Source organism: Bos indicus, chromosome 11 (assembly GCF_029378745.1).
Source record: "Bos indicus isolate NIAB-ARS_2022 breed Sahiwal x Tharparkar chromosome 11, NIAB-ARS_B.indTharparkar_mat_pri_1.0, whole genome shotgun sequence".
Lineage (NCBI taxonomy): Eukaryota > Metazoa > Chordata > Mammalia > Artiodactyla > Bovidae > Bos > Bos indicus.
The window spans coordinates 100,237,573-100,263,505 of record NC_091770.1 but is presented as its reverse complement, the minus strand read 5'-3'; the positions used below and the strand labels follow the sequence as shown (position 1 = coordinate 100,263,505).

The 25,933-nt window shown below is 51.9% G+C and overlaps 1 protein-coding gene across 2 annotated transcripts in view; it reads right to left on the bottom strand.

Annotated features, from left to right (window-relative positions):
- Positions 1-1,295: 1,295 nt before the first annotated feature.
- Positions 1,296-25,933, bottom strand: part of NCS1 (neuronal calcium sensor 1) — a 55,510-nt gene continuing 30,872 nt past the window's right edge. For both annotated transcript variants that reach the window (XM_070799425.1, XM_070799426.1), the window contains exons 3-8: positions 20,333-20,471; positions 18,936-19,014; positions 15,449-15,537; positions 14,889-14,966; positions 12,274-12,391; positions 1,296-4,951 (exon numbers count right to left, since the gene is read on the bottom strand). In XM_070799425.1, the coding sequence (XP_070655526.1) occupies positions 12,293-12,391; positions 14,889-14,966; positions 15,449-15,537; positions 18,936-19,014; positions 20,333-20,471 (484 nt within the window). In that variant the 3' untranslated portion in view covers positions 1,296-4,951; positions 12,274-12,292. The remainder of the gene's footprint in view (positions 4,952-12,273; positions 12,392-14,888; positions 14,967-15,448; positions 15,538-18,935; positions 19,015-20,332; positions 20,472-25,933) is intronic.

Genomic DNA, 25,933 nt, shown 5'->3' with positions numbered 1-25,933 from the left:
CCCACGAGCCACATGACGTGGCCAAAAAAATAAAACAGAACTCAGCTGGTTGTCCCCCAGTGTCAACAGCTCCCCAGGGGTTCCAGCGTGTGATCCCAGACCAGCAGCACCAGCAGGGTCTGAGAACTTGTTAGAAGTACATTCCTAAGCCCCAGCTCAAACCCAGTTAATCAGAAACTCTGGTGGTGAGGCTGGCATCCTGGGTTTCCACAAGCTCCCAGGTGATTCTGACAACACTCAGTCCTGAGCATCATTTGTCCGGGCCCACGTTTTCAAACATTGTTAAACCCTGTCGAGACCTGCAAGAGATGAAACAGGTGGGAACGGAAACACTGGGAGTGACTTGTGGGGTGGGCTCGAGGTTCATGCTGCTGAACCCATGCCTTCCACAGAAACTCTCCTGGAAACACTCTGGTTTGCTCACCATACCCAAGGTTCTCACTCTGCACATTCTTTCTCTCGGGGCAACTGGGTGGACAGCACCCAAAGCAAGAGAAACGGTGTCACAGGAGGAAGAAGAAACCTACAGTGAAACGAAAAAGAAACAGACAAAGCAACAGGTCCACACAAGGGAAGCAAAGACAAGTCAGGAAGCGTGTTTAATTGGCGTGACACGGACAACATACAACGGGAGCAGGAGAGGAGGCCTGGGCATGCTAAGTGGCTTCTGTCCACCCCGGGGTCACCCCACCCCCCAGGCGCACCACCAGGGCAAGGGCCTGCCCCTCCCCCAGAGACACCCACCAGCAGATTCAGACAGGACAGCACCCCGAAAGAAGTCCAGAGGGACTGGGGAGGCAAACAAAGGAAATCACCACCCAGGAAACATTCCTTTTCTTTTTTTTTTTTCTTTTTTGGTAAGAGTTGTCCAAATGCCTTTCCAAAGTCACAGGCTCTGGGGGGGGGCACCATGACCATTCACATCTCCACTGGCCTTTCACCTTGACCAAAGGCTCTAATTGTTCCACTCATGGCTGCTCCCCACAACGGCCCTGTGATAGGGCTTGAACAGAGACTCGCTCCCATCTGACGGATGGAGAAACTGAGTCCCAGCAAGCAGCAGAGACTTGCCCAGAGTCCTGGAGAAAGCTGATCGCTGAATCAGACTGGGAGCTTGTGGCCCTCCCTGGGGCCGCCGGCTGTGGCAAAGGCACAGGGAGCACAGGATGCACAGCTTGGGTGGAGGGTGGGGGTCAGGGGTGGGTGCGTGGGAAGGATTCTGAGTTCGTCCCAATCCCGGGGAGCAGACAAAGCCTGAGATGCCTAGATGCCAAGACAGAAGCTGGGACCAGCTGTTTATTCAACAAAAGCCTTTTTATTCATTCAAAAATCAACCATTGGGTTTATTCCGCAGATATTAAAAAAGAAGGGGGTGGGGGGCAAGGCTTCCCATCACAGTGCCCTTATGCTAATTCACTTGCTACCCCTGGGGTGGACCTAGAAGAGGGGCGTGTGGGACACATGCTGCCAATGAGGTGGGGCTGGAAGCCCAGGCCTGGGTGAGATCTTGGCCCCCCTCCTCAAATCCCCATCTGCAGCCTCCTTCTCAAACCATCCCTTTGGCTGAGCAAGTCCCCCAAATGTCTTTACTGCTCATCACCACCAGGGGGCGCTCCCTGCATTCCCCTCAATCAATATTTAGACGCTGAAATCACTGGGAACCCTGTAGCTGTCACCTTGAACAGTGAAGCTGCCACTTCCCAGGAGACCCAGGACTCCCACCCACCACCACCCCCCAAACCCCGAGCGAAGAGACAATGTCCTCGAAAACCCAGGTGCATCCGTCATCTAGGAAGTGTCTGTCAAAATGAAAAAACATTTCAGGGGATGGAGAGGACACACGTTTGCCTTGACCTTACTCTAAACATTGCTTGGTTGAATACTGGAAACGCATGGCGTTCTAAGTACCATCAACGCGGAGCGGGGAGCGGACACTATGAGGAAGGAGCCAGGGCTGCTGCAGACGCGCTGCCCGAGGCTGATTCCTGCTCCTGGGCCGGGGAGCAGGGGGTGGGAGGGGGTGGGGGGAGGCGAAGAGCCTGGCTTCCAGCCAGTCTGGAAGCCCCGGAGAGCAGCAGCTGATGGGGTTGGGCCTCGGGTGGGAAACGGTGGCAAGGAGACAGGCCCACGGACTGCTCGGGGTTCCAGGGTGCCGAGGCTGGAGGCCTGGTGAGAGGAGGCGACAGGCTTGTTGCTGTCCACAACCTCGGGCAAAAACGGCCAGTGTCCAGCACTCCCTGAACGGTCTCCAGGCAAGGACCCAAGGTGTCCTTGGGGCATGGGTCCACAGTACCTCCTGCTAAGCCACACCTGTGGCTCCACACTAAAGGCCAAAGGTGAGAAGGTGGGAGGAAAGTCTGGCACTCAGATCTCCCCAGACACCTGGGTATCAATGCCTCAGCTGGTGGGACCCACATGCTGAACCCTGGAGAATTCTCAGCCACAAGCCCTTTCCGTGATGCCCTCGGGACAGTTGCACAACCGCTCCTGACCCCTGGACGAGAGACACAGATCGAGTCTCAGAAGTCATCTGACCTCCAGTCCCAAGTCACCAAGCTCACCTCCCACCCTAGGCCCCCAGGTCAGAGCCAGGACGAAGAACTGCAGGACTTGGTGATGAATCCCAGGGCCTCCTGAGTCAGTGGCCTGAGCAGGAAGGGGACTGCAGGATCCCCAAAGAGCCCAGGTTTCAAAGTTCCCCTTGAAAACGGAACTACCGATCCCACTCATGCAGGGTCTGTGTGGGGGGCTTCCAGGGGAGGCGGAGGGTCCGCGAACGTCAGGAGGGAGAGGTGGGAGCTGGCTGAGTGGTCCAGCCTAGGGAGTGGACGTGCAAGGCCCACGCTGGCAGAGCTGCTCTCTGGCAGAGCGTCTGGTGGCTGAGGACTAAGGAGCAAGGGAATCTCTGGCCTCCTGGGAAAGTGAAAAGTAGAGGGTGAGGGCAATTCCCAGTGGGGGCTGAGCGCCAGCTCCTCATCTCCTGCGGCCAGGATAAGCAAGGAAGGGGTCAGCTGCTGACTGTGCAAAAAAGAAGCCGGGATTCTAGACTCCAGCCTGGCCCTACCACAGGCTGGGAGGCTGCTTCTGGCCCCCGAAGCCTTCCCTGGGGGAGGACAAATTCTGAGCCTGGAAGCTGGCTCAAGAGCCCAGGAGGACCAGGAAACTCTGCAGGGAGGGACAAGGCGTGTCATCGGACCCCACGCAACGCCACCAGGGGCTGCCGTGTCCCTGAAGAAATGTGCCAAGAGATGAGATGGTGGCTCAGACGGTCCCCGTGTCTGCTGGGGTCTGGAAACTTAGCCGCGACCACAGAGTCACAACAGCCGGAGACCCGGGCTTAGAATTAGACGGTGTCGGCAGGGATGGAGAAAAGCCTTCATATCCTCCAGCCCAGCCCCACCCCCGGGTCTGCAGCGACGGTGGAAGCTGGGGCCCAGAGAGGGCAAGGGGGTGCCCTCGATCACAGAGCAAGGGCCAGCCTTGGGCTCCCAGCCTCTGCTCCAAGGTCATCTGACTCTGGGGTTGCTCTGTCTCAGTGGCAGGCAGAGCTAGAAACTTCCGTGAGCACAGGCAGGTCACAGCTGGAGATGCCACCTGAATGGGATTGCCTGCAGCTCATCTCTCCCTGCCCCCTCCACCCTTCCTGGCTTTTCAGCTAAAGGAGGGAAGGGTACCGTGGTCCTCTGGACGAGGCAGACAGGGAGGCAGGAAAGCAGAGTGATCGGCGATTCTCAAAGCCCACCGAAGAGACAGAGTACCAGCCCTTAAACGCTGGCTCACTCCCTCATCACCTCTCCCAGCTTTGCGGTCTACCCCCCTCCCCCACCGGCCCACCTTCCTGGCTCCCAGTCTCAGCACAAACCTCGCAGCAGCAAACACCAGAGCGAGAACCAAGAAGCTCAGAGCTGTCCCCTGTCTGTCCTCAGAAAAGATGGGATGGACCCCGAGGAGGATACAGGACAGAGAGAGGTGTGAACTGGGAGCAGAGAATAGAGATCCAGAGAGGAGGCATTCGGGCAGAGGAAACAGTGCATTAGCCGTTGAAGAAGCCCACCTTTCCCCTCTCCAAACATCAAGCAAGCACAGTATCTAAATTTTAAAATTAAAAAAAAAAAAAAAAAGATTTTTGGCTTCTCGGCCGCTGCAGGCCACCATCCTCCCAAGCATGTGGGCAGGTGGGCGAGGGGTGCACACATGTAAACGGTGGGCCCCGCATCCCTGGGACCGTTGGACACACAGAAGCAGCAGCAACAGTTAACAACCAATAAATAAAAGATATCAATTATATATGTATATATATATATAAAAAAAAACCTCACTTTCCCCACCAAAAGCACAATACTGTTATCACAGAAAATCAGCATCATCGTAATTAACCATCCTAGCCAAGCAGGCGGTCTTGCTGCCCGAGGAAGGGGGGCGGCAACATCACATTACCCCCCACGCCCTGAGGCCCCGCAGCCGAGGCCAGGACTCCCGGGGCCTCTCTGGCTGCAAAGGTCAAGGTGGGAGGCAGGGTTCTCCGAGGCCTTCTCCCCATCTGTCAGTCGGAATCTTCTAGAACAGAAGGTAGTTTTGTTTTGTTGTTTTCTTTTTCAATGTCTGTTTGAAATAAAAAAAAAAAAAAAAACAAAAGCACACACGCAAGGAGAGCAGGAGAGACCGAGAGGCCCCTCCTGCGAAGCAGACGAGTCCTGGGTTCTGCAGAGGGCCGGAGCCTTTCCCATCCATGTGGTCGATTTCCGGACAAGCAGAGATTGTTGGCGATCGGAGCCGGTGGCTTCAGGCGGCGGGTGGGTGCGGGGAGGGGGGGAGCCGGCCTCGCGATTCCAGGGCAGCTCGGCTGGGCGTGGATGTGGAGGAAGGCTCGGTGGACATGGGAGTCGGGGGCGGGGGAGTCAGGGCGGAGGTGGCCTCATGGCACGGGAGGAGGTGAGTGGTTCCCAGGCATCTGGAAGACACAGGAGGCGGGGCGGGCTCAGTGCTGGCTGCCAGGGGCACAGAGCGGGCGGGAGTCAACTGGAGGGGCCGTCCCCAACCCTGTTGGCACCAGGAACCGGTTTCATGGAAAACAGCTGCTCACTACATGCTATGCAGCCCAGTTCCTAACAGGCCACCGACCAGTACCAGTCCATGGCCCAGGGACTGGGGACCCTGGAACTAGAGAATGAGGTGACGAGTCCTAAAAACGTGCATGCCCTCCGATCCCCACATTTGGTGCTAAAGCATGTGTGCTTAAGAAATAAACGCGATGCTTATGACAGTATCACCTGTAACAACAAAATTAAACAGGAGAGAACAAACAGTGTCCACGAGGGAGGGACGGGTTGGATCAATAAAGACAGAACCATGCGATCGCAACCGTTAAGAACAAAGTGAGCAGGGGCCAATAAGCACAGGAAAAGATGCTCGACAGAATCAGCCATCAAGGAAAAGCAAACCAGAACCACAATGAGGAACTGCCCTGGTGGTCCAGTGGTTAAGACTTTGTATTTCCAGTGCAAGGGGCCACAGGTTTGATCCCTGATCAGGGAACAAAGATCCCCACGCCTTGAGGAGAGGGGAAAAAAAAGAGAGAGAGAGAGAGAAAGAAACACCACTTCACAAATACTAGGATAAAACCTAAAACTAACAAGCGTTGGTGAGGGTGTGGAAAAATTGGAACCCTTGATCATCACTGGCAGGAACATAAAATGATGCAGATACTGTGGAAAAGTTTGGCAGTTCCCCCCCCACCCCAAAATAAACTCATCAAATGCATTTAAATCCCTAAACTCATAATTACACATATTGTTTTTATAAAACATCACTGGTCACTTCTAAAGGATGTGGGAAATCCAACTTGTTTTGAAAACTGATAAAGAATCGAGGATCCATCCTGCCCTCCCTGTGAACACTATACCCTGGGGATAACCCACGAGTGGATGAGGGGACATCTCCCTTTATAGAAGTGACGCAGCCAGCCATGAAGGAAAGACACCTGTAGGACATCACCATTTTGCACGACCTGATGAATGGATGCGGGTGGCAGTCAGCAAGAGCTGCTGATGTCACCGACATCACGGGTGCCTGCTGGACACACACAACCCCAGACACGAGACGGTCTCACCAAAAGTGGACCAAATCCAGTGGGAAGATCAACTGCCGTTTCCAGGAAGAACAGGAAACAGGAGTCTGTAAGCAGCACGCCAGGGCACCGTTAGCAAACCCCAGACTGCGGGGACCCAACAGAATGCGCTTCTCAACAAACAGTGAGATGGAAAGGGATGGGGGAAAACTTAGAGATGAAAATAAACTTAAGAGGGGGCTTCCCTGGTGGTCCAGTGGTTAAGACTTTGCCTTCCAGTGCAGGGGCTGCAGGTTCCATCCCTGGTCAGGAAGCTAAGATCCCACATGCCTCTCAGCGAAAACAAAAACAAAACCCATGAAACAGAAGCGATATTGTAACAAATTCAGTAAAGAATTTTAAAATGTTCCACATAAAAAAATCTTTAATAAAAAAGATAAATAAAAGAGACCTACCAACCAATTGCCATCTGTGGCTTTTATTCCAATTCTGACTCCAATAATCAAAGTAAGAAAAAAACTGTGAAATAATGGGAAACTGGAATTTAAATGCTGATGGGAGCGTATTAAGGAATTACTTTTTTCTTGGTATTATGGATTTTTTTTAAAGAATAATTACGTTTTAGAAATACATTTTGAAATATTTATGTATTAAATGATATGATGTCTTGAATTTTCTTCAAAACAACCCAGCTTGAGTGGTGTGTGGGGAGGGAATAGATGGTCAAGATTGCTATGAATTGGTGATTCTGAAGCTGGGTCAGCCCTGGGTATTCATTGGAGGGACTGATGCTGAAGCTGAAACGCCAATACTTTGGCCACCTGATGAGAAGAGCTGACTCATTTGAAAAGACCCTGATGCTGGGAAAGAGGAGAAGGGGACAACAGAGGATGAGATGGTTGGATGGCATCACTGACTCAATGGACATGCTTTTGGGTGGACTCCGGGAGTTGGTGATGGACAGGGGGGCCTGGCATGCTGTGGTTCATGGGGTCACAAAGAGTCAGACACGACTGAGCAACTGAACTGACTGATAGGTACATGGAGTTACATATTCTCCACTGTTGCCTGAGAATGTTTCCATAATTAAAATGGTTTTAATTCATCCTCAAATTTCCAACAACCTAAGTCTCCCATACCACAACACTGGTTAAAGTATGGTCCAGCCATAAATGGAATACTATGCAGCTATTAAAAAGGATGATCTCGAGCAAGATTTAGTGATGCAGAAAATATGCATGATCTCAGTTCCTGAATAATTCCATGAATTATATAACAGTAATTTATCTAAGAATTGTGATACATCAGGAATCTCAGAAGGCAAATAAATCACAAAAACGACAGAACACAAGTTGGATGTAATTACAATCAGACAGGATCTGGGAAAGCCTGAGAAGAAATAGGAAGGGCAATTTTCGGGAAGAGCTTTAGAAAAGTGAAACTTGTCACCCTGAAAAGCTTGTCACGGAAATAAAGTTACACCGTCTTGGCCAACGCGGGAGGGTGAGGGTAAGATATATGGCTACGTAAATTGTGTTAAGGAAAGCTAGTGCAGACAAGCTGGATAAAACACGTTACAAACCTCTTGGTGTTGAGTCTCTAAAAGAAAAAATAAGTGTTTCCTACAAGTTGTTCTTTGAAAACACAAAACAAAAAAAAGAGAAAAACAGCCAACAGCATATGGCTATGAACTCATTGTTGTTGAGGAAATATGTATATATATATATATTCATAGAAAACTGTGAGGCAAAAACAAATAAGGTAATTCAAAAATAATCACACGCTTTAAAGAAATGAATTACACTGTACAACTTGTCCTTGGCGGGGAATACATCAAAACCCATGTTTGCGCCACTTTTCCATGGTCTGGAGGAAGTGAAGCAGTTGTTAGGTGGCAGTTGCTAAGAAGGCCTCTGGTGGTAATTCACAAAAAGGGACCGTGGAAATTAGACAACAGATCAGGATGTGCTCCAGGACCCAGAGCTGCATACTGAGCATCTCTAAGATTACAGAAATATCTGTCACAGTTCCTTTACAAATTGGTTTGATTATTATGTTCCTATGTGACCTAGTTACTGAGCATTAAGTTTCTGTAAGTGTTCAATTCTTTCTGAATCATTCTAGACACAAAATGTTCACAGTGGTTATTTCTGGGCTATATGTGTGTATGTTCAGTCACTCAGTCGTGTCCAACTCTTTGCGACCCTTTGGACTGTAGCCCGCCAGGCTCCATTGTCCATGGGATTTTTCAGGCAAGAATACTGGAGTGGGCTTCCATTTCCTCCTCCAGGGGAATCTTCCCGACCCAGGGATCAAACCTGCATGGCCTATGTCTTCTGCATTGCAGGTGGAGCCCCCACTCACTGAGCCATCGGGGTTATATATGAAGGTGTTTTTTTTAATAATAATTTTTAATGGAGGTTTTCTTTTTAAACATATTTTCTAATGTCCCTTCAATGAAAAAGGATTTAGTATGCAAAATAACATTAGAAGTTTCAAAACAGGCCTCCTAAACAAAATATCAGCAAATCAAATCTGATGATACATAAAAGCTTATCATGAGTGGCTTAGCATGCAAAAATCGATTGGTGTTAAGTCAGAAGGGCCATCGTCACAAAATCCACAAGCAATAAAGGATGGAGAGGGCATGGAGAGAAGGGAACCCTCCTACGCTGTCGGTGGGAAAGTAAATTGGTACAGCTGCTCTGGAGGACAGTATGGAGGTTCCTTAAAAAACTAAAAATAGAGCTACCGTATGATCCTACAATCCCACTCCTGGGCATATATCCAGAGAAAAACATGGTTCCAAGGGATACATGCACCCCAGTGTTCACTGCAGCACTGTTGAAAACATCCATCAACAAATGAATGGATAAAGATGTGGTGCATACACACAATGGAACATTACTCAGCCGTTAAAAAGAACGGAATAAGGCCATTTGCCACAACATGGATGAACCCAGAGATTGACTGAGTGAAGAAAGTCAGACAGAGAAAGACAAATATCATGTGGCCTCACTTATATGTAAAACTGGAAAAAAATTATACAACTGAATTTATTTACAAAATAGAAACAGACTCAGAGACTTAGAGAATGAACTTTCGGTTACCCGGGGGTAAGGCTGGAAGGGAGAGACAGTTAGGGAGTTTGGGGTTGACATGCACACGTTTCTATATTTAAAACAGGTAACCAAAAAGACCTACTGTATAGCACAGGGAACTCTGTTCAATATTATATAGCAACCTAAATGGGAAAAGAATTTGAAAAAGAACAGAAAAAAAAAAAAAACATAGACTATCTAAAAAACATAGAATATTTAAATAGGCAGGACTCCATGGATGAGCCACACAATATATTCACACACACACACACACACACACACACACACCCATCACCTGGTGCAATTCATCGTCTTAACAACAAAGAAAGACAGAAAAGTCATATACGAATATTGATAAATGCAGAAAATTTTGATAAAATTCAACTCCACTAATGATTAAAAAAAAAAAAAAACTCCTAGAAGAAGAAAACTTCCTAAATCTGATCAAATCTATCTAACAACCTAACTAATAACAAATAACCTAACTAATGGGAAACCACTGAAAGCTTTCCCCCGACAGTTAGACCTTCATCACTCCTGTGTGACGGGAGGGCCCAACCAGCAAGGAAGCAGGAGAAAGGAACAAAGGCAGAGAGATGGGAAAGGAAGAAAGAGAATGGAAACAATCCAGAAGAATCTAAGGCAGAACCTAAGATTTAATAAATGAAGTTAGCAGGACCATGGTTATAGGATCAGTTAAAAAAAAAAATCACCTGAATTTCAATAAACCAGAAACAAATGGAAAATACAATTAAAATTACTACTTAAAACACCGTCAAAAACATCAAATACCTAGGGATAAATCTATTAGAGATGTGAAAGACCTTTTAGCTAAAAAGAGCAAAATGCTACGAAGACAAAAATTCAAAGGATGGCATCACCAACTCAATGGATGTGAGTTTGAATAAACTCTGGAAGTTGGTGATGGACAGGGAGGCCTAGCATGCTGCAGTCCATGGGGCTGCAAAGAGTCGGACACGACTGAGCGACTGAACTGAACTGCACAGAAACAGACAGATATACCATCTTCATGGATTGGAACACCCATCATTATAAAGCTGCCAATTTTCCCCCAAGTTAAACAGTAGATTCAACTCTTGTATGCATGCTAAGTCACTTCAGTCATGTCCAACTCTTTGCAAGCTTATGGATGTAGCCTGCCAGGCTGCTCTGTACATGGGATTCTCCAGGCAAGAATATTGGAGTGGGTTGCCATGGCCTCCTCCAGAGGATCTTCCCGACCCAGGGATTGAACCCAAGTCTCTTACATCCCCTGCATTGGCAGGCAGGTTCTTTACCACTAGCAACACCTGGGAAGCTGAGATTCAACTCAGTCCCAATCAAAATCCAAGTACGTGTGTGTGTGTGTGCACATAGGCATTTATAAGTTGATTCTAAAATGTATATAGAAATACAAATAGCTTAAAGTAGTGAAGGCATTCTTGAGGAAGAAGCAATGGGATCTTGCTTCTCAAGATCGGGTTATAAAAAGACTGTGCTTTCACCTTGGGTTCTCTCCCTCCCAGAAATCTCACCCTCAGGGAAGCCAGTCACCATGCTGTTAGGCAGCCTTGTGCAGAGGGGCACGTGGTGAGGCTGCCAAGCCAAGTGAGTGAGCTTAGAAGTGGGTCAGCCCCAGCCACACCTTCAGATGAGACCACAGCCCTGGCCAACAGGGAGTGATCACTCTGGTTTACCTAACACAGAGGGGTTTCCCAGGACATAGGGCTTTCAGTGCTAAATTCAGGATTCTCTTGGGCCAACTGCGATGGGTTATCACCCTCCTGACAGCTCGGCTGTATCCTCATGACACACTTTGATCCGAAGGCACCAAAAAAAGCTGTATCCAAATTCCTGACATTTATTCTTTCCGGCTGCTGTTTTGCAAGATCTCAGTATGCAGCAACAGACGACTAAGACAGCACTGCAAATAAGGTGATGGAAAAATGGAGGATGCACGCATAAGCTTCCCAGGTAGCTCAGCTGGTAAAGAATCTGCTTGCAATGCAAGAGACGCTGGTTCGATTTCTGGGTCGGGAAGATCCCCTGGAGAAGGGATAAGCTACCCACTCCAGTATTCTTGGGCTTCCCTGCTCAGATGGTAAAGAAGCTGCCTGCGATGCGGGAGACCTGGGTTCAATCCCTGGGTTGGGAAGATCCCCTGGAGAAGGGAACGGCAACCCATTCCAGTACTCTTGCCTGGAGAATTCCATGGACAGGGGAGCCTGGCAGGCCCAGTCCATGGGATCACAAGGAGTCTGACATGACTGAGCGATTTTCACTTTCACTTTCACATATGCCAATGTGCCCAACTTAAGCACTCATCAGAGACATGCAGAGAAAGATTACAACAAGCTATCACTACAGGCTCACCAAAATGGCTGAAATTTAAGAAGACAGAGAAGATCCAAGGCTGGCCAGGAAGTGGAGCACTAGGAGCACCCATACAGCACGAGTGGGAGTAGGGGATGGTACAACCACGTTGGAAAACTGTCTGGTAGTACCAACTAAAGCTAAATATATACACACATTCTATGTTCCAGCAATTCTACTCTTAGGTCTGTACCGACAGAACGCATCATCCAGGAGAGACGTACAAGAGTGCTAACAGCTGGACAAGACGTGGGGGTCAGTTCTCTGCCAGCAACAGAAGCCTCTGCAGGCTATCATCCAGCACTAAGAGAAACAAACCAAAAGCTTATGGGTTAAAAATAATAAGAAACCATGTCTGAGCTACTGATCAAGAGAGTCAGAAGCTGAGGTCTTCAGCCACCCTGACCGAGAAGGGAGGAGAAACTTCTATTCTCCTAGGCCCCTGGCCTTGACTGGGAACTGGGATGCTATTTCAAAGTGTTTTCAACCCAGGGAAATTTCTACTCAAGTCAAGTCTCTGGCTGAATCTAGGTATATAAAAACGACAAAAACAGGGGAGCCCTGGCTGATCTGAAGGCCCTGCCTCCTGGGCCTCCCCCTACTAGCTGTGTTTCACCTGGGCAGACCCCAAGGGCCCCTGAGAAACCCAGGCACTTATCTGCCAAACCCAGGTGTGCTCTGGCTGGGTGTGCCCCCTTGCCCCCACCCCACCCCCAGGCCCCCTCCACTCACCCCAGCTCTGGGCCTTGGACTATACCAGCCCATCATAGAGGGACAGCGCCTGCACGATGGACGGGTCCGCCTTGGATCCTTCCTGGAACTCCTGCAGCGTCAGCTTCCCATCGGCGTTCTGCAAGCAGAGAGGTGGGTAGAGGGGAGGGGGTGGCCAGCCTCCTAGGACAGGGGCCTCTGGCCCGGACCCTAAACACGCGCTCCCAAGCCCAGCCCAGGGCTGGTCCCCAGAGTGCTTCCCAAGTTAGGTCAGGAGGGAGGCAACGCCGCTCATTAGGTGGGAGGAGCTGGGCACAGACAGACCCGGGCACTTCCTGGCTGCCTCACCTTGGGTGGGCGACCCACCTCTCGGGGTTCCTGTTTTCGCATCTGGGGAGTGGAGAGAACTGCCCTGCTTCTTCGGGGCACTGGGTGAGCCATCCTTGGGCTCAAGCTGTTGTAAAGGGCTTGGCTGACTGGCAGCGCCCCTTAGGGCCATGGTTATCATCCTTGCTGCTGTTTGTCCCCACAAAGGGTGTAAATCCCACAAGGCTGAGGGCCTGATGCGTGTCTCTGGGGTCACCCTTGGAAGGGTGTTTAAGCCGTTCCCTGGGACCCAGAGATCGGCGAGGAGGCTGGGTGGGACCCACGTAAGAGGGCTTTGGTGGATCTCTTGTGGGAGGAAATGATTGGGGCCAGAACTCCTTCCCCTGAAGCATCTTTCAGGGAAACACGTGAGGGCAAAGGAGAAAGGCCTTGGAGGCACCCCCGACCCTGCCACGTCCCACACCCAGAGAGGGGAGGCGTGATGAGGGTTCCACAGACTCAGCAGGCAGAGCTCGAGGGGTGCCCACTGTGGGTCCCACTCATGCTACATGGGTGCTTGATCTAAGAAGAGGGGCTGGTCTTATCACCATCTTACCGGTGAGGATGCTAAAGCTCGTCACTGCCCAGGGCCCCCTGGCTGCTAACTGGGGAAGCCGGGTTTGCACCCAATCTGACCCCAGCGTGTGCTTTGCTTCCCAAAATAAGGGAGGCCTGACTGGGGGCGACGGAGGGGGATTTAACACCTTGCTGTTGAATAGCGCTGAACCTCTCCGCAAGAAACTAGGATTCTCAGCCCACGCTCTGTGGACGCGTCTTTTGATTGTCACCAGGAGCCCAGCGCCGACTGAGCCTCCGTGTCCGAGCCTCTCTGACATGAGCTGATCTCACTTTTTTAATTAAGGAAATCAGGCCTCAGGCTCAAAGCTTTCAGGACAAGCACCTGCACCCAACCAGGATGTAATCACAAGCCCAAGGTCACTCTCATTCGTATTCTTTTTTGAAGGCAAGCAGTCCTGGGTTTCCGTACCATCCTGCTATCCAATTACTATTTAAAAACAATGCTATTTCCGCTTTTAAAACTTTGGTATAAAGAAGGGTTTCTTATATGATATTGCTTATATGCAGAAGCTTAAAAAACTGATACAGATGAACTTATTTACAAAATAGAAACAGACTCACAGATTTAGAGAACGAATTTATGGTTACCAGCAGGGGAAGGGTCGGGCAGCAATAGACTGGGAGTTTGGAATTGACACATATGCACTGCTACACTTAAAATGGATAACCAACGAGGACCTGCTGTATAGCTCAGGGGAGTCTGCTCAGTGTCATGTGGCAGCCTGGATGGGAGGGGAGTTTGGGGGAGAATGGTTACGTGCCGAGTCTCTTTGTTGTCCACCTGAAACCATCACAACATTGTCAATCGGCTATACCCCAATACAAAATAAAAAGTTAAAAAAAGGATAAGAATGAACTTATTTACAAAACAGACTCACAGACTGAGAAATGAATTTATTCCCCCAGTGACCAGCTGGGGGGTAGAGTGAGGGCTAGACGGGAGTTTGGGATTGCCAAGGACACACTGCTAATATTTAAAATAGATAACCAACAAGGGCCTACTGTAAAAAATAATAATAAAAATAACAAACTCATTTTAAAAAGAAGGGTTTCTTAAACTGGGGTCTGTGGACAGAAATCAGCAGGTCTGTGAACTAAAATGGGAAAAAATGAGGCCGTCCTTTTTGCTAACTTCTAACTGAAATTGAGCCCTTCCTTCCATAATGAATCTAGGTGACGATCCCCCACGGGACCGGAAGTACCTGTGACTTTGTCAACCGTGGGGATCTCGGCATTTTCATGACACATCACAGCTGCTGCAGGACCACCCGTACGTATCGCCCTGATTCGGTATTACCGGATGCTTAAACCCACCTCTATATCTTATTATCCAACGTATTCATAAAGAAGCTCACATCACAAATTCTTTTTTAAAAAAGGTCTTGCCAGCTGTATTCCAAATAGCTCCCTTTGTAACCCTGTGGGTTTTATCTAATGCACTTAAAAATCATTATTCTGAGGAGTCCACAGCCAACTTGTCCAGAATGCCAACATCTCTGGTCCATGGCAAAAAATTTACAAGGTTGAGAATCTTAGTGGATCAAAGAGAAAGAGCTGGACAAATTTATTTAAAACGCTTGATGTTCAAAGGGGATGGCTGCCAGCCAGACCAGTGGACATCACACCAGTCATGACGCCTGCCTGGAGCTGGACCCCTAAGTGGTCAGTGGAGCCTATGCGAGGGGTCTCACCTTGTCCATCATGGCAAAGATCCGGTCCACCCTCTTCTCCGGGGTGTTCTCCTCCTCAGGGAGCTCCACAGTGTTCCCCTGCCAGGGACAGATGAGGTAGGGACTGGCCCCTGCCACACCTGACCTGGGGCCCCTTGTTCAAAAATACGCCCTCTCCCCCACCCCAAGACTTCCCACATGGTCCAGTGGTTAAGACTTCACGCTTCCAGTGCAGAGGGTGAGGGTTCGATCCCTACTCAGGGAACTAAGATCCCACATGACCTGGGGCACAGCCAAAAAAAAAAATATGCCCCCCAGACCAGGGCAGTTCCAGATGAGGCCTGCCTCTCCCTCCCTCCGATTCCCTACAATGCCCCCGCCATCTGTAATTCTGCTCCAGAACATCCCCTCCACCCCAGCCCCCATCTGCACAGAGCAACCCCGGGCAGTGACCCTCATCGGCCATCTCTTACCCCTGGCAGGAGAGCTGCCCCAGGGGGTGCTTCCTCTGGGCCAGGGCCAGTCACTAAATGTCATGTCCCTACGGCCTCCCCCCACCCCATACGACCCAAGCTTCTCACCACCATCTGGTAAATGGCGTCCACAATGTCCAGCATCTCATTCCTGGTGATGTAGCCGTCGTTGTCCAAGTCGTAGAGTTTGAAGGCCCCTGCAATCAGCCAGCCAGGACGGAATCACCCCTGGCCTGGGGCAGGGGAGCCATCCCACCCTGCATCTCAGCATGCAGTCCAGCCAAGAGCCCCATCACTCATCCAGTCAATGAATATCTGTTGTTTATTCGCTCAGACGTCTCTGACTCTGTGCGACCCCACGGACTGTAGCCCACCAGGCTCCTCCGTCCACGCAATTCCCCAGACAAAAATACTGGAGTGGGTTGCCATTTCCTACTCCAGGGGCTCTTCCCCACCCAGGGATCAATCTCACATCTCCTGCATTAGCAGGCAGATGCTTTACTGCTAAGCCACCTGGGAAGCCCATTGAATATTTACATCAACACAGATGGGAGGAGACAGAGAGACACACACACCAAAGGGACACAGGCACCATTTCAACCAGAGTTATTGAAGATATATATATGCAAAGGAGACACCAGGTCTGCAAGAGCCGAGGCCCCAGGAGGATCTCCCAAACCACCGCTCTCCCTCCCCACCCACCAGCCTCTGCCTGCTCTCAGTCACTCCCTCTCCACACTGATGCTGTATCCTGCTAGGGTCACCTTAGAAAATAAAATCATATGCCTGGGAGACAGGGAGGAGCTTCTGCATAAATAAAATCCTCTTTTATTCCTAAAAGAAACCGCTGCATTTTCTTGGTGCCGATGCAAAGCGGTGAAGATGTCTCAGTGAGAAGTGGTGTTTAGTCACTCAGTTGTGTCTGATTCTTTGTGACCTCATGGACTGCAGCATGCCAGGCTTCTCTGTCCTTCCCATCTCCCAGAGCTTGCTCAAACTCATGTCCATTGAGTCGGTGATGCCATCCAACCATCTCATCTTCTGTCATCCGCTTCCCCTCCTGCCCTCAATCTTTCCCAGCATCAGGGTCTTTTCTAATGAGTCGACTCCTCGCATTAGGTGGCTAAAGTATTGGAGCTTCAGGTTCAGCATCAGTCTTTCCAAAGAATATTCAGGACTGATTTCCTTTAGGATGGACCAGGTGGATCTCCTTGCAGTCCCAGGGACTCTCAAGAGTCTTCTCCAACACTACAGTTCAAAAGCATCAATTCTTCAGCGCTCAGCCTTCTTTATGATCTAACTCTCACATCCATACATGACCACTGGAAAAACCATAGCTTTGACTAGACAGACCTTTGTTGGTAAAGTAATGCCTCTACTTTTTAAATACGCTGTCTAAGTTTATTATAGTTTTTCTTCCAAAGAGCAAGCGTCTTTTAGTTTCATGGCTGCAGTCACCGTCTGCGGTGATTCTGGAGCCCGAGAAAATAAAGCTTGTCACTGTTTCATTGTTTCCCCATCTATTTGCCATGAAGTGATGGGAGCCGATGCCATGATCTTAGTTTTCTGAATGTTGAGTTTTAAGCCAGCTTTTTCATTTTCCTCTTTCACTTTCATCAAGAGATTCTTTAGTTCCTCTTCATAAGGGTAGTACCATAAGGGTGGTGTCATCTGCATATCTGAGGTTATTGATATTTCTCCCAGCAATCTTGATTCCAGCATGTGCTTCATCCAGCCCAGCATTTCACATGATGTACTCTGCATAAAAGTTAAATAAGCAGGGTGACAATAGACAGCCTTAACACACTCCTTTCCCAATTTGGAACCAGTCTGTTGTTCCATGTCCAGTTCTAACTGTTGCTTCTTGACCTGCATACAGGTTTCTCAGGAGGCAGGCAAGTTGGTCTGGCATTTCCATCTCTTTAAGAATTTCCCACAGTTTGTTGTGATCCACAGAGTCAAAGGCTTTTGTGTAGACAATGAAGCAGAAGTGGATGTTTTCCTGGAATTCTCTTGCTTTTTTCTATGATCCAACGGATATTGGCAATTTGATCTCTGGTTCTTCTGCCTTTTCTAAATCCTGCTTGAACATCTGGAAGTTCTTGGTTCACATACTGTTGAAGCCTAGCTTGGAGAAAGCGTGTGAGATGACTGCAATTGTGCGGTAGTTTGAGCATTCTTTGGCATTGCCTTTCTTTGGGATTGGAATGAACACTGACCTTTTCCAGTCCTGTGGCCACTGCTGAGTTTTCCAAATGTGCTGGCATATTGAGTCCAGCACTTTCACAACATCATCTTTCAGGATTTGAAATAACTCAGCTGGAATTCCATCACCTCCACTAGCTTTGTTCATAGTGATGCTTCCTAAGGCCCACTTGACTTCACATTCCAGGATATCTGGTTCTAGGTAAGTGATCACACCATCGTGGTTATCTGGGTCAAGAAGACCTTTTTTGTACAGTTCTTCTGTGTATTCTTGCCACTTCTTCTTAATATCTTCTGCTTCTGTTAGGTCCAAACCATTTCTGTCCTTTATTGTGCCCATCTTCGCATGAAATGTTCCCTTGGTATCTCTAATTTTCTTGAAAATCTCTCTCGTCTTCTCTCTCGTCTTTTCTGTTCTATTGTTTTCCTCTTTCTTGGCATCGATCACTGAGGAAGCCTTTCTTATCTCTCCTTGCTATTCTTGGGAACTCTGCATTCAGGGAGGAGTGAGTTCTAGCCCATGGCCTTTATCTTCTCTCCAGAGTCCCTCACTCTCTGCTCTGAATCCTTCTCTTGACCCTCTTCAGGGCCTCGCACATGCTGTTGCCCTGCCACGAGCGCTCTTCCCTCCAATCTCTCCCAGCTCAGCTCCCAGCACACAGCAGGGTCAGTTCCTATCCAGTCAGCTCACATCTCGCGCTTCCTGTCTCGGCTGCAGTTTTCTGGGACCTTATGGATAACGCCCCCATGCTAGACTGACAGCCACTAAGGCTGTCAGGCACCTGCCTGTCTATCTGATGCTCCAGTGGGTCCCGGTCTCTGTCCAGTACTGACACGTGGCCATGTTTGGTCAGTATCTGTTGGCTGAACCAGTACATAAGTGAATGAATTAGATCTGTCATCAAAACAGCCTCCAAAGCAGTGGGTCCAGCCCTGGAAGTGGAGCTCTTAGCTCCTCGCTGTCTTGCCTGAGGTCCCATGTCTGTGTGTGTTAGCCGCTCAGTCATGTCCGTCTCTTTGTGACCCCATGGACTATAGCCTGCCAGGCTCCTCTGTCCATGGAATTCTCCAGGCAAGAACACTGGAGTGGGTTGCCATTTCGTCCTCCAGGGGGCCTTCCCAACCCAGGGATCAAACCCAGGTCAGATTGCAGGCAGATTCCTTTACCACTGAACCTCGCATGTCAGCACCTGCTCAAATGTCCCTCTGCTCCTGCCCCATCTGTCCACCCGCCTAAAGAAGCCACGTTCCTCCTGCCTGGGCACCCCTGGGAAACCGCCTCTGACCTGGAAGGACAGGACATCTGTGCCACTGTCAGCCCCGGGCAGATGGCCTGGGCCCGGGTGTTTGGCCTCCCTCCAGCCTGGGACCTCCAGAGAGCGAGACTTACACCGCAGCTTCTCATCCAGGGTTCCCCTCGAGGTCACCGACAGCGCCTGGATGAACTCGGAGAACTCGATCCGCCCATCCTGCAGGAGAGAGAGGGGCGGGCGTGGCCTCAATTAGTGGTGGTCAGGCCCCTCCTCCGACGGGTGGTGATGGACGGACGGCAGCAGGTACCAGACGCCCAAGTGCAGAGCATGGGAGGGAAGGGATGAGGTTCGGAGAAGATGGGGAGGGGGAGGGGAGGACTAGAAATGGGACAGGCCAGTAGGAGGGACAGTGCCAGGGCAAGCCAGGGGGAGAGCCTGACTCCACAGCTGGTGGAAGGAACAGCCAGTGGCTCCATCAGCACAGCACATGGACCGCCAGGACCCCCTTCTCCTCAGCCTAGAACCACAGGCTCAGAGGCTTGAGAAGAAGGCGGGGCTCCGGACTGTCCGATCCTATTTGGTTTGCAGCTGAGGACACTGAGACCCCGGAGAGGCCACCGGAGCTCTTCCCAGGGCCAGGCAGCCTGCGGAGAAAGCCAGGGCAGGAAAGAGCAGAAACAAGCCTGAGTGCCCGACAGCGTGGAGCGTGGAAATAAGTGATGGGACATCCACCGCGAACACGGGGGAAGCCAGGACACATGCCGGCGTGGGACGGAGTCCAGAGGGCTGCAGACGCCCCGGCGGTGGGTACATGCCGACTGCCGGGCGGCCATCGCCTGGGGCGCAGGGGTGGACACCTACAACACGGATAAGCCTTGAAAACGTCATGCTCAGTGAAAGAAGCCAGGCACAAAGGATCTCATGGTATATGATTGTCAGTTTCCTCATCTGCTAAATGGGGGTAATTAAAAGGCATCCTTTACTGGTAGTCGATTGTAAGGTCTCAGTAAAAACAATGCACGTAAAGGGCTTAGTACATAGTAAAGGTTCAGTAAATGCCTGTTATGATTACAACTCCTATTATCATCCCTGGAGGCATTTGCCTTTCGTCCTTGTAAGAAAAGGGTCACAGCAGATGTATATGCGAGCATGTGTGTATACACACGTCTGTGCGGACGGTATGTGCGTGCCTACGTGGATCTCTGCGGGTGCCTTGTGCACACTGGAGCTCATGCAACGTATGCACGTGCATCATCTGTGTGCAATACGAGTGCACGTGTTAGTGTGTATATGCGTGCGTGTGTGCGCGTTTGTGTATAGGCATGTGTGGGCTGCATGAAGCGAGTGCATTTGTGTGTATGTATATGTGTTTCTTCTCCAAAGGGAACATCAGCGGGTAAGCGTGGATGTGGAGACACCTCAGGAAGGAGGGGACTCTGGGCTGGTTGTGGAGGGTGGAGGGGACTCCAGGCTGGTTTTGAGGGGGTGGGAGGGGACTCCGGGCTGGTGTAGGACCCGTCAATCACCAGCTCACCTTGTTCTCATCAAAGACATTGAAAACAAATGTGGCGAACTTGGTGGGGTCCCCAAATGGGAAGAACTGCTTGTAGATCTTCTGGAAGCCCGCCGCATCCAGCTGCCCGCTGGGGCAGTCCTTGATGAAGCCCTTGTACCTGGAGGTAGAGACCAGGCGAGAGACGGTGAAGGAGACTCCAGCACCACCACCTGCTGGGAGCTCCTGCCCAGTGCCCTGGAAGCCGGAGGCCCTGTCCTGGGAAACTGTCACATGGGGTCGTGAGCACAGACCTGGGCATCACAGGCCTGGGCTCATCCCACCCCTGCCTCTCGTTAGCTGTGTGACTGGCAAAAGGTGGCCACATCTCTCTGAGCCTCATCTCTCCCAGTGGGTGAGAGTCACGTGTCCACCTAACACCAAACTCACACAAACAACCTCCTCGAAGCCTCACTCTTGCGCAAGGCACTCCCGCCTCCCCTACTTTCTCCACTGAGCCCCTCCTAGAGCCGGGAAGGCTGGCAGCGCTGGTGGGCAGAGCCACCATCTGGGGCCTAGCAGCTGGCTCCTCCCACATGCCTGCACCCCCTCCGGTGTGCACACACCCGCTCCCCTGCCTCTGTTCCCAGGAAACTGGGTAAACAACGCAGGAGGAGCCCAGCAATCTCCCAGGGCACCTCGGGGGTTTCCAACTGGATCTGTCCCCCTGCATTCCCAGGGCCCAGCACGGGACCCTCCAGACAGCCGGCCAGCTGATGGCAACGTGGCTTCGCAGCCCGCATCCTGGCTCTGCCATTTGCGGGCTGTGCATCCTCGGGCAAGCGGCTTCACTTCTCTGAGCCTAACTTGCTCCTCTACGAACAGGCACAGGTGTCACATCCGCCATGCAGGGACTGTGCGAGATGCTGACATAGCATCCTTGGCACAGGGGTGGACATAGAAAATAATCGATGGCAGGCTCTTTAGTATCATGACCTCAGTGCTCTTTTAAATCAGTTCACCAGCTGGCTCCTGCATGGAGCTTGGCAACTCCAGCCAGGACATACCTTCCTCTGAGAAGGATTCCCAGCACAAATGAGGGTAGAGAGACGGATCAGCTTTTATCGGCTACCAGCTGTTACCTCCGCTCAGCCACTGTCTGCTGGGAGCTTTGCAAACCTGATTCTCTTGGGACACCCAAACAGGCCCACGAGCAAGGTATCATGAATTTGGCCCTCCCACCATTTCTTTTTTATGGTGTGGCATGTGGGATTTCAGTTCCCCGACCAGGGATTGAATCCCAGCCCTTGGCGGTGAAAGTGCAGAGTCCTAACCCCTGGACTGCCAAGGAATTCGCAAGGCCAGTTTAAAAATGAGGAAACTGAGGCTCCATCATGGAGAGATTTGCACGCAGCCTAGACTGGAGCTGAGGCAGGGTATGAAGTATCCACTGAGAGGGTCAGCTGCTCAGAGACACCAGCCCTGAAGATGTCCCCAGCTGCCCCACCCTTCTCCAGTCTTCTGGGGCCACTCTCCGATCAGGCCCTGGGAAAGTTACTGGAGACGTGTGACTGGGGGCCAACCAGGAGCCTGTGGGGAAGCCACAGTGCCCCCAGCCTTGGAGAACAATCTGAGGGGCTTGGGCTGGGGGAAGGGACGTGCAAGGCATAGGAAGGAGGGGGGCCTTGGCAATCGTGAAAGTGTTAGTCGTTCAGGTGTGTCTGACTCTTTGCGACCCCATGGAGTGTAGCCTGCCAGGCTCCTCTGTCCATGGGGTTCTCCAGGCAAGAGTACTGGAGTGGGTTGCCATTCCCTTCTTCAGGGGATCTTCCCCATCCAGTGACCGAACCTGGGTCTCCTGCACTGCAGGCGGATTCCTTACCATCTGAGCCACCAGGGAAGCCTGGGACCTAAGTGATTGAGGTCAGACATCAGAAAGAAAGCAAGACTCTTGCTAACATGTCAGTGTTCCTTCATGGGTGAAGGAGAGGCCGGGAGGAAGCCAGGAGATGGAGTAGGGCTCGGAATCCAGCTGGTGTGAGTTCTCATCATTGGCAGTGCCCATCACAAGCAAAGGGTCATAAAGGAGGCTGGGCCTCCATGTGCCCTCCCACCCACCCCCTGGGGCACCTCGAGGGGCCAGAGGCCCAGGGAGGCGTTCCAGGCTCAGTTGCCCTGTCTCATTACCTTTGACAACAGCCCCATGCTGCGCACTGGGCTAAGCCTTCGTGGACATTTCCTCCTGCAATCGCCACTCAGCCCTGCTCAGTGGGTTCAGTGACCCCACTTCACAGATGAAGGCACTGAGGCCAGGGCCCCTCCCACAGCAGGGACCAGGAAAGGGCTGGTCCCCCCCACAAAGCATCCTTCCCAGGTGTGTGTTCCAGGCACAAATCTCCACGCCTGGGCCAGGATGAAGAGCCAGGGAGGAGCATTTCGGAGCCGAGACCTGGTCTGTGACCCTCAGCTCTGGGTCAGGATGGGTCCCTGGGCATGAGGAGGGGGCAGGCCTGGCGCCAGGACGTGATGACCCACATCGGGGCACAGCAGGCCCTGGAGACCCAGATGGGGGCCACACTTCCCCTGGTGTCCCCCAGCGCTTCCCATTCCCCCCCAGGGGGCTGTGTGTTACTTGAGTGATTCTAAACGATTATTAAAAACAATAGAGGGAGACCTGAAGGTGCCCAAAGCCTTCTCCTGGCCGGGTCCCTGTGGCTGCCTGGCCCCTGGGAGAGGAAGGCGGGGCGGTGGGCAGGGAGCTGGCAGTGCTGTGTTTGCCTGCAGGGGGCGCTGGCAGCGGGGGCCCTGCAGCTTTCCTGGGGGTGCAGGGAGGCTGGCCTCAGTAGGGAACCTTGGGCTTGGGGGCGGGTGTCTAGTTTCCCTGGCAGAGACTGTCCCTGTCCCTGTGGGGCCCAGCCTCCTTGGTGCCATCAGCAGCAGCCCCACCCCAACCTGATGGCCCAGCCTCTCCTGCCCACTGTCCCCCCAAGGCCCATATTCCACACCCTGCGGCACTTTCCAGAGTTGTCCATGCCAGCCACCCCCCCGGTCTTCAGACCTGCAGGTTCCTGGGCCTGCAAAACACCTCCTTCTCCTCCTCTTCACCTGGCTAACGCCCTCATCCACCAGGTCCCAGCTTCCCTCCAGGAAGTCTGCCCAGGCCCCCCCAGGGGCTGCATTGCTCATCTGCTCCCCCAGCCCTGGAAAGACCCCAGAGCAGCAGGACCGACACCGTACCACGCATACCTTCAGGCTGTGTCCCCCATCCGACTGCGAACCTGACGCCACAGTGCCCCCGTGCCTGGCCCAGGGCCTGCACGTAACGGGGGCTCAGTAAATGTCCACTGAGCTCAATGAATGAATGAATGAATGAATAAACACAAATAAAATTAATAAAAAGAGCCGAGGTGTCGCGGGCATTCTTCCTGAGCCCCGGAGACCCTCGTTGGAATCTGAGAACTCCAGGCAGATGGTTAGAGAACTACAGGTACACTCCCACCCCGCCATGGATCGATGTGAAACTGGGGGCCCAGAGAGGGAGAGAGACGGGCCCAAGGTCACACAGCAGACACTGGGCTCCGTCCCGGGACTCCTGCTTCCCAGGCTTGCTCTTCATCCGCCTCTCCTGCGAGCCAAGCTGCATGAAAGGCAAGTGCTTGCTCTCCAAATACTGTAACCCCATCATCAGAAGATGGGGGCACCCCATCTCACTGAAGCAGAGAGGAGTCTGGGCCCAGACGCTCCAGTGGCCCCCAGGGCCCTGAATTTGCTCTTCAAGCCCTCATGGCTCTGAGACCAGGACTTCCTGCCAAGGTCCGGTTCTGAGGTGCAGCTCAGCACCCCTGGCTGGCAGAGCCGGGACACACACCCCAGGCACACACCCCCTCCCCACCGCGGGCACGCAAGGGAGCCGCTGCTTAATAACTGAGTTCCTGCCCAGGAATTCCATCCCAGGATAACAAGAGACATACGTGACTGCACCCCCATCCTCAGCCCTGGCTCAGGTTCCAACAGGCCCAGGGCCTCCTCCCTCTCCCCCCACCACCCCTCTCTCTCTGCTCAGACACACAGCTGCCTGGAAACCTGCTCCGGAGCCCGCCCTGTGCTCCAGTCCTGGCTCATCGTGTCTCACTGTAAGAGGGGCCCGAGGAAAGCCCTTTCCCGCAATCTCCCACAGTTTCTCTGCTGGTAAAATAAATGGCTTAGACTAGATCAGGGTTTTCCACCAACACTATTGACATCTGGAGTCAGATGACTCTCGGTCGTGGGGGCCTGTCCAATGAGATAGAATATTTGACGGCCTCCCTGGCCTCCCCCTGCTAGATGCCAGAAGCATCCCCACCCCAAGTTATGACAACCCAAGGTGTCTCCAGACAATGCCAACATCCCCCCTGGGGCAGAGCCACTCCAGGGGAGGACCAGAGGACTAGAAGGTCTCCGGGGAGCCCCACAGAGCAGAGAGAGGATCTTCCCCAGTGTCTGCTTTCCAGTGGTCCAGGATTCCTAACAACAGGGACCTGGGCTTCCCTGGCGGCTCAGTAGTAAAAGAATCCGCCTGCAATGCAGGAACCACAGGAGATGCAGATTTGATTCCTGGAAGATTTCCCGGAGGAGGGCATGACAACCCACTCCAGTATTCTTGTGTGGGGAGTCCCATGGACAGAGGAGCCTGGCAGGTTACAGTCCATAGGGCGGCAAAGAGTTGGACATGACTGGAGTGACTTAGCACGCATGCACAGACATGAGGCTATGTGATTTCCAGGCACCATTTCACCAAATCGTCCCAACAAACCCAGGAAGTGGGGACTATTACACCCATTGTATAGATGGGGAAACTGAGGCTGGGAACGGTTACATTTCCTCTTGGCTCAGGGCCGCCACATGGCATTTCTTCAGCCCAGCAGACTCCTTCCCTCCTCCTTCCCTCTTTTGTTCTTAGCTTCAGTGCATCTCCCCTAGAGAAGCCCTCTCTGCCCACCCCAGACAGAGCCAGGCTCCAGCACACACACTCACAGCACCCTGTCCCTGGCCTGGGCCTCGCAGTGGTGCCCGGAGCCTCTGTGATGACAGGCCAGTGAGTGCATCACAGAGTCTATTGAGGCAGGAACCCCACATCTTCTAGTTCACCCTGAATCTGCAGGGTGTTCTGACACACAGCAAAAAAATAAATATAGCGTTGTCATGTCCGACTCTCACGATCCCACAAACTGCAGGCCGTTAGCGTCCATGGGATTCTGCAGGCAAGAATACTGGAGTGGGTTGCCGTTTCTTCTCCAGGGGATCTTTCCAACCCAGGAACTGAACCCAGGTCTTCTGTATTGCAGGCAGATGCTTTACCGACTCAGCTACACAGGAAGCCCAAGACACACAGCAGGGGCTCAGTAAACGCCTAGCGAGTCGCACAGTGGGCAAACGGGGGGACCAAAGTGGAGCCCCACCACCACCTCTGTGTGCGGCCAGTCACCAGCCGTGGCCCCAAACCTCCACGGCCTGTTTTCCTGGGCGCCTTCTGCCTGGTTCCAGCCCAGTGGTGGAAGCGACAGAAGCCCTGGCGTTGATGCTGGTGAAGGTCAGGCCGGGGGAGGGGAGAGGCACAAAGCGTCCTCACACAACCTTGTCTCAGAGCAGGGGTCTTAGCTCCCT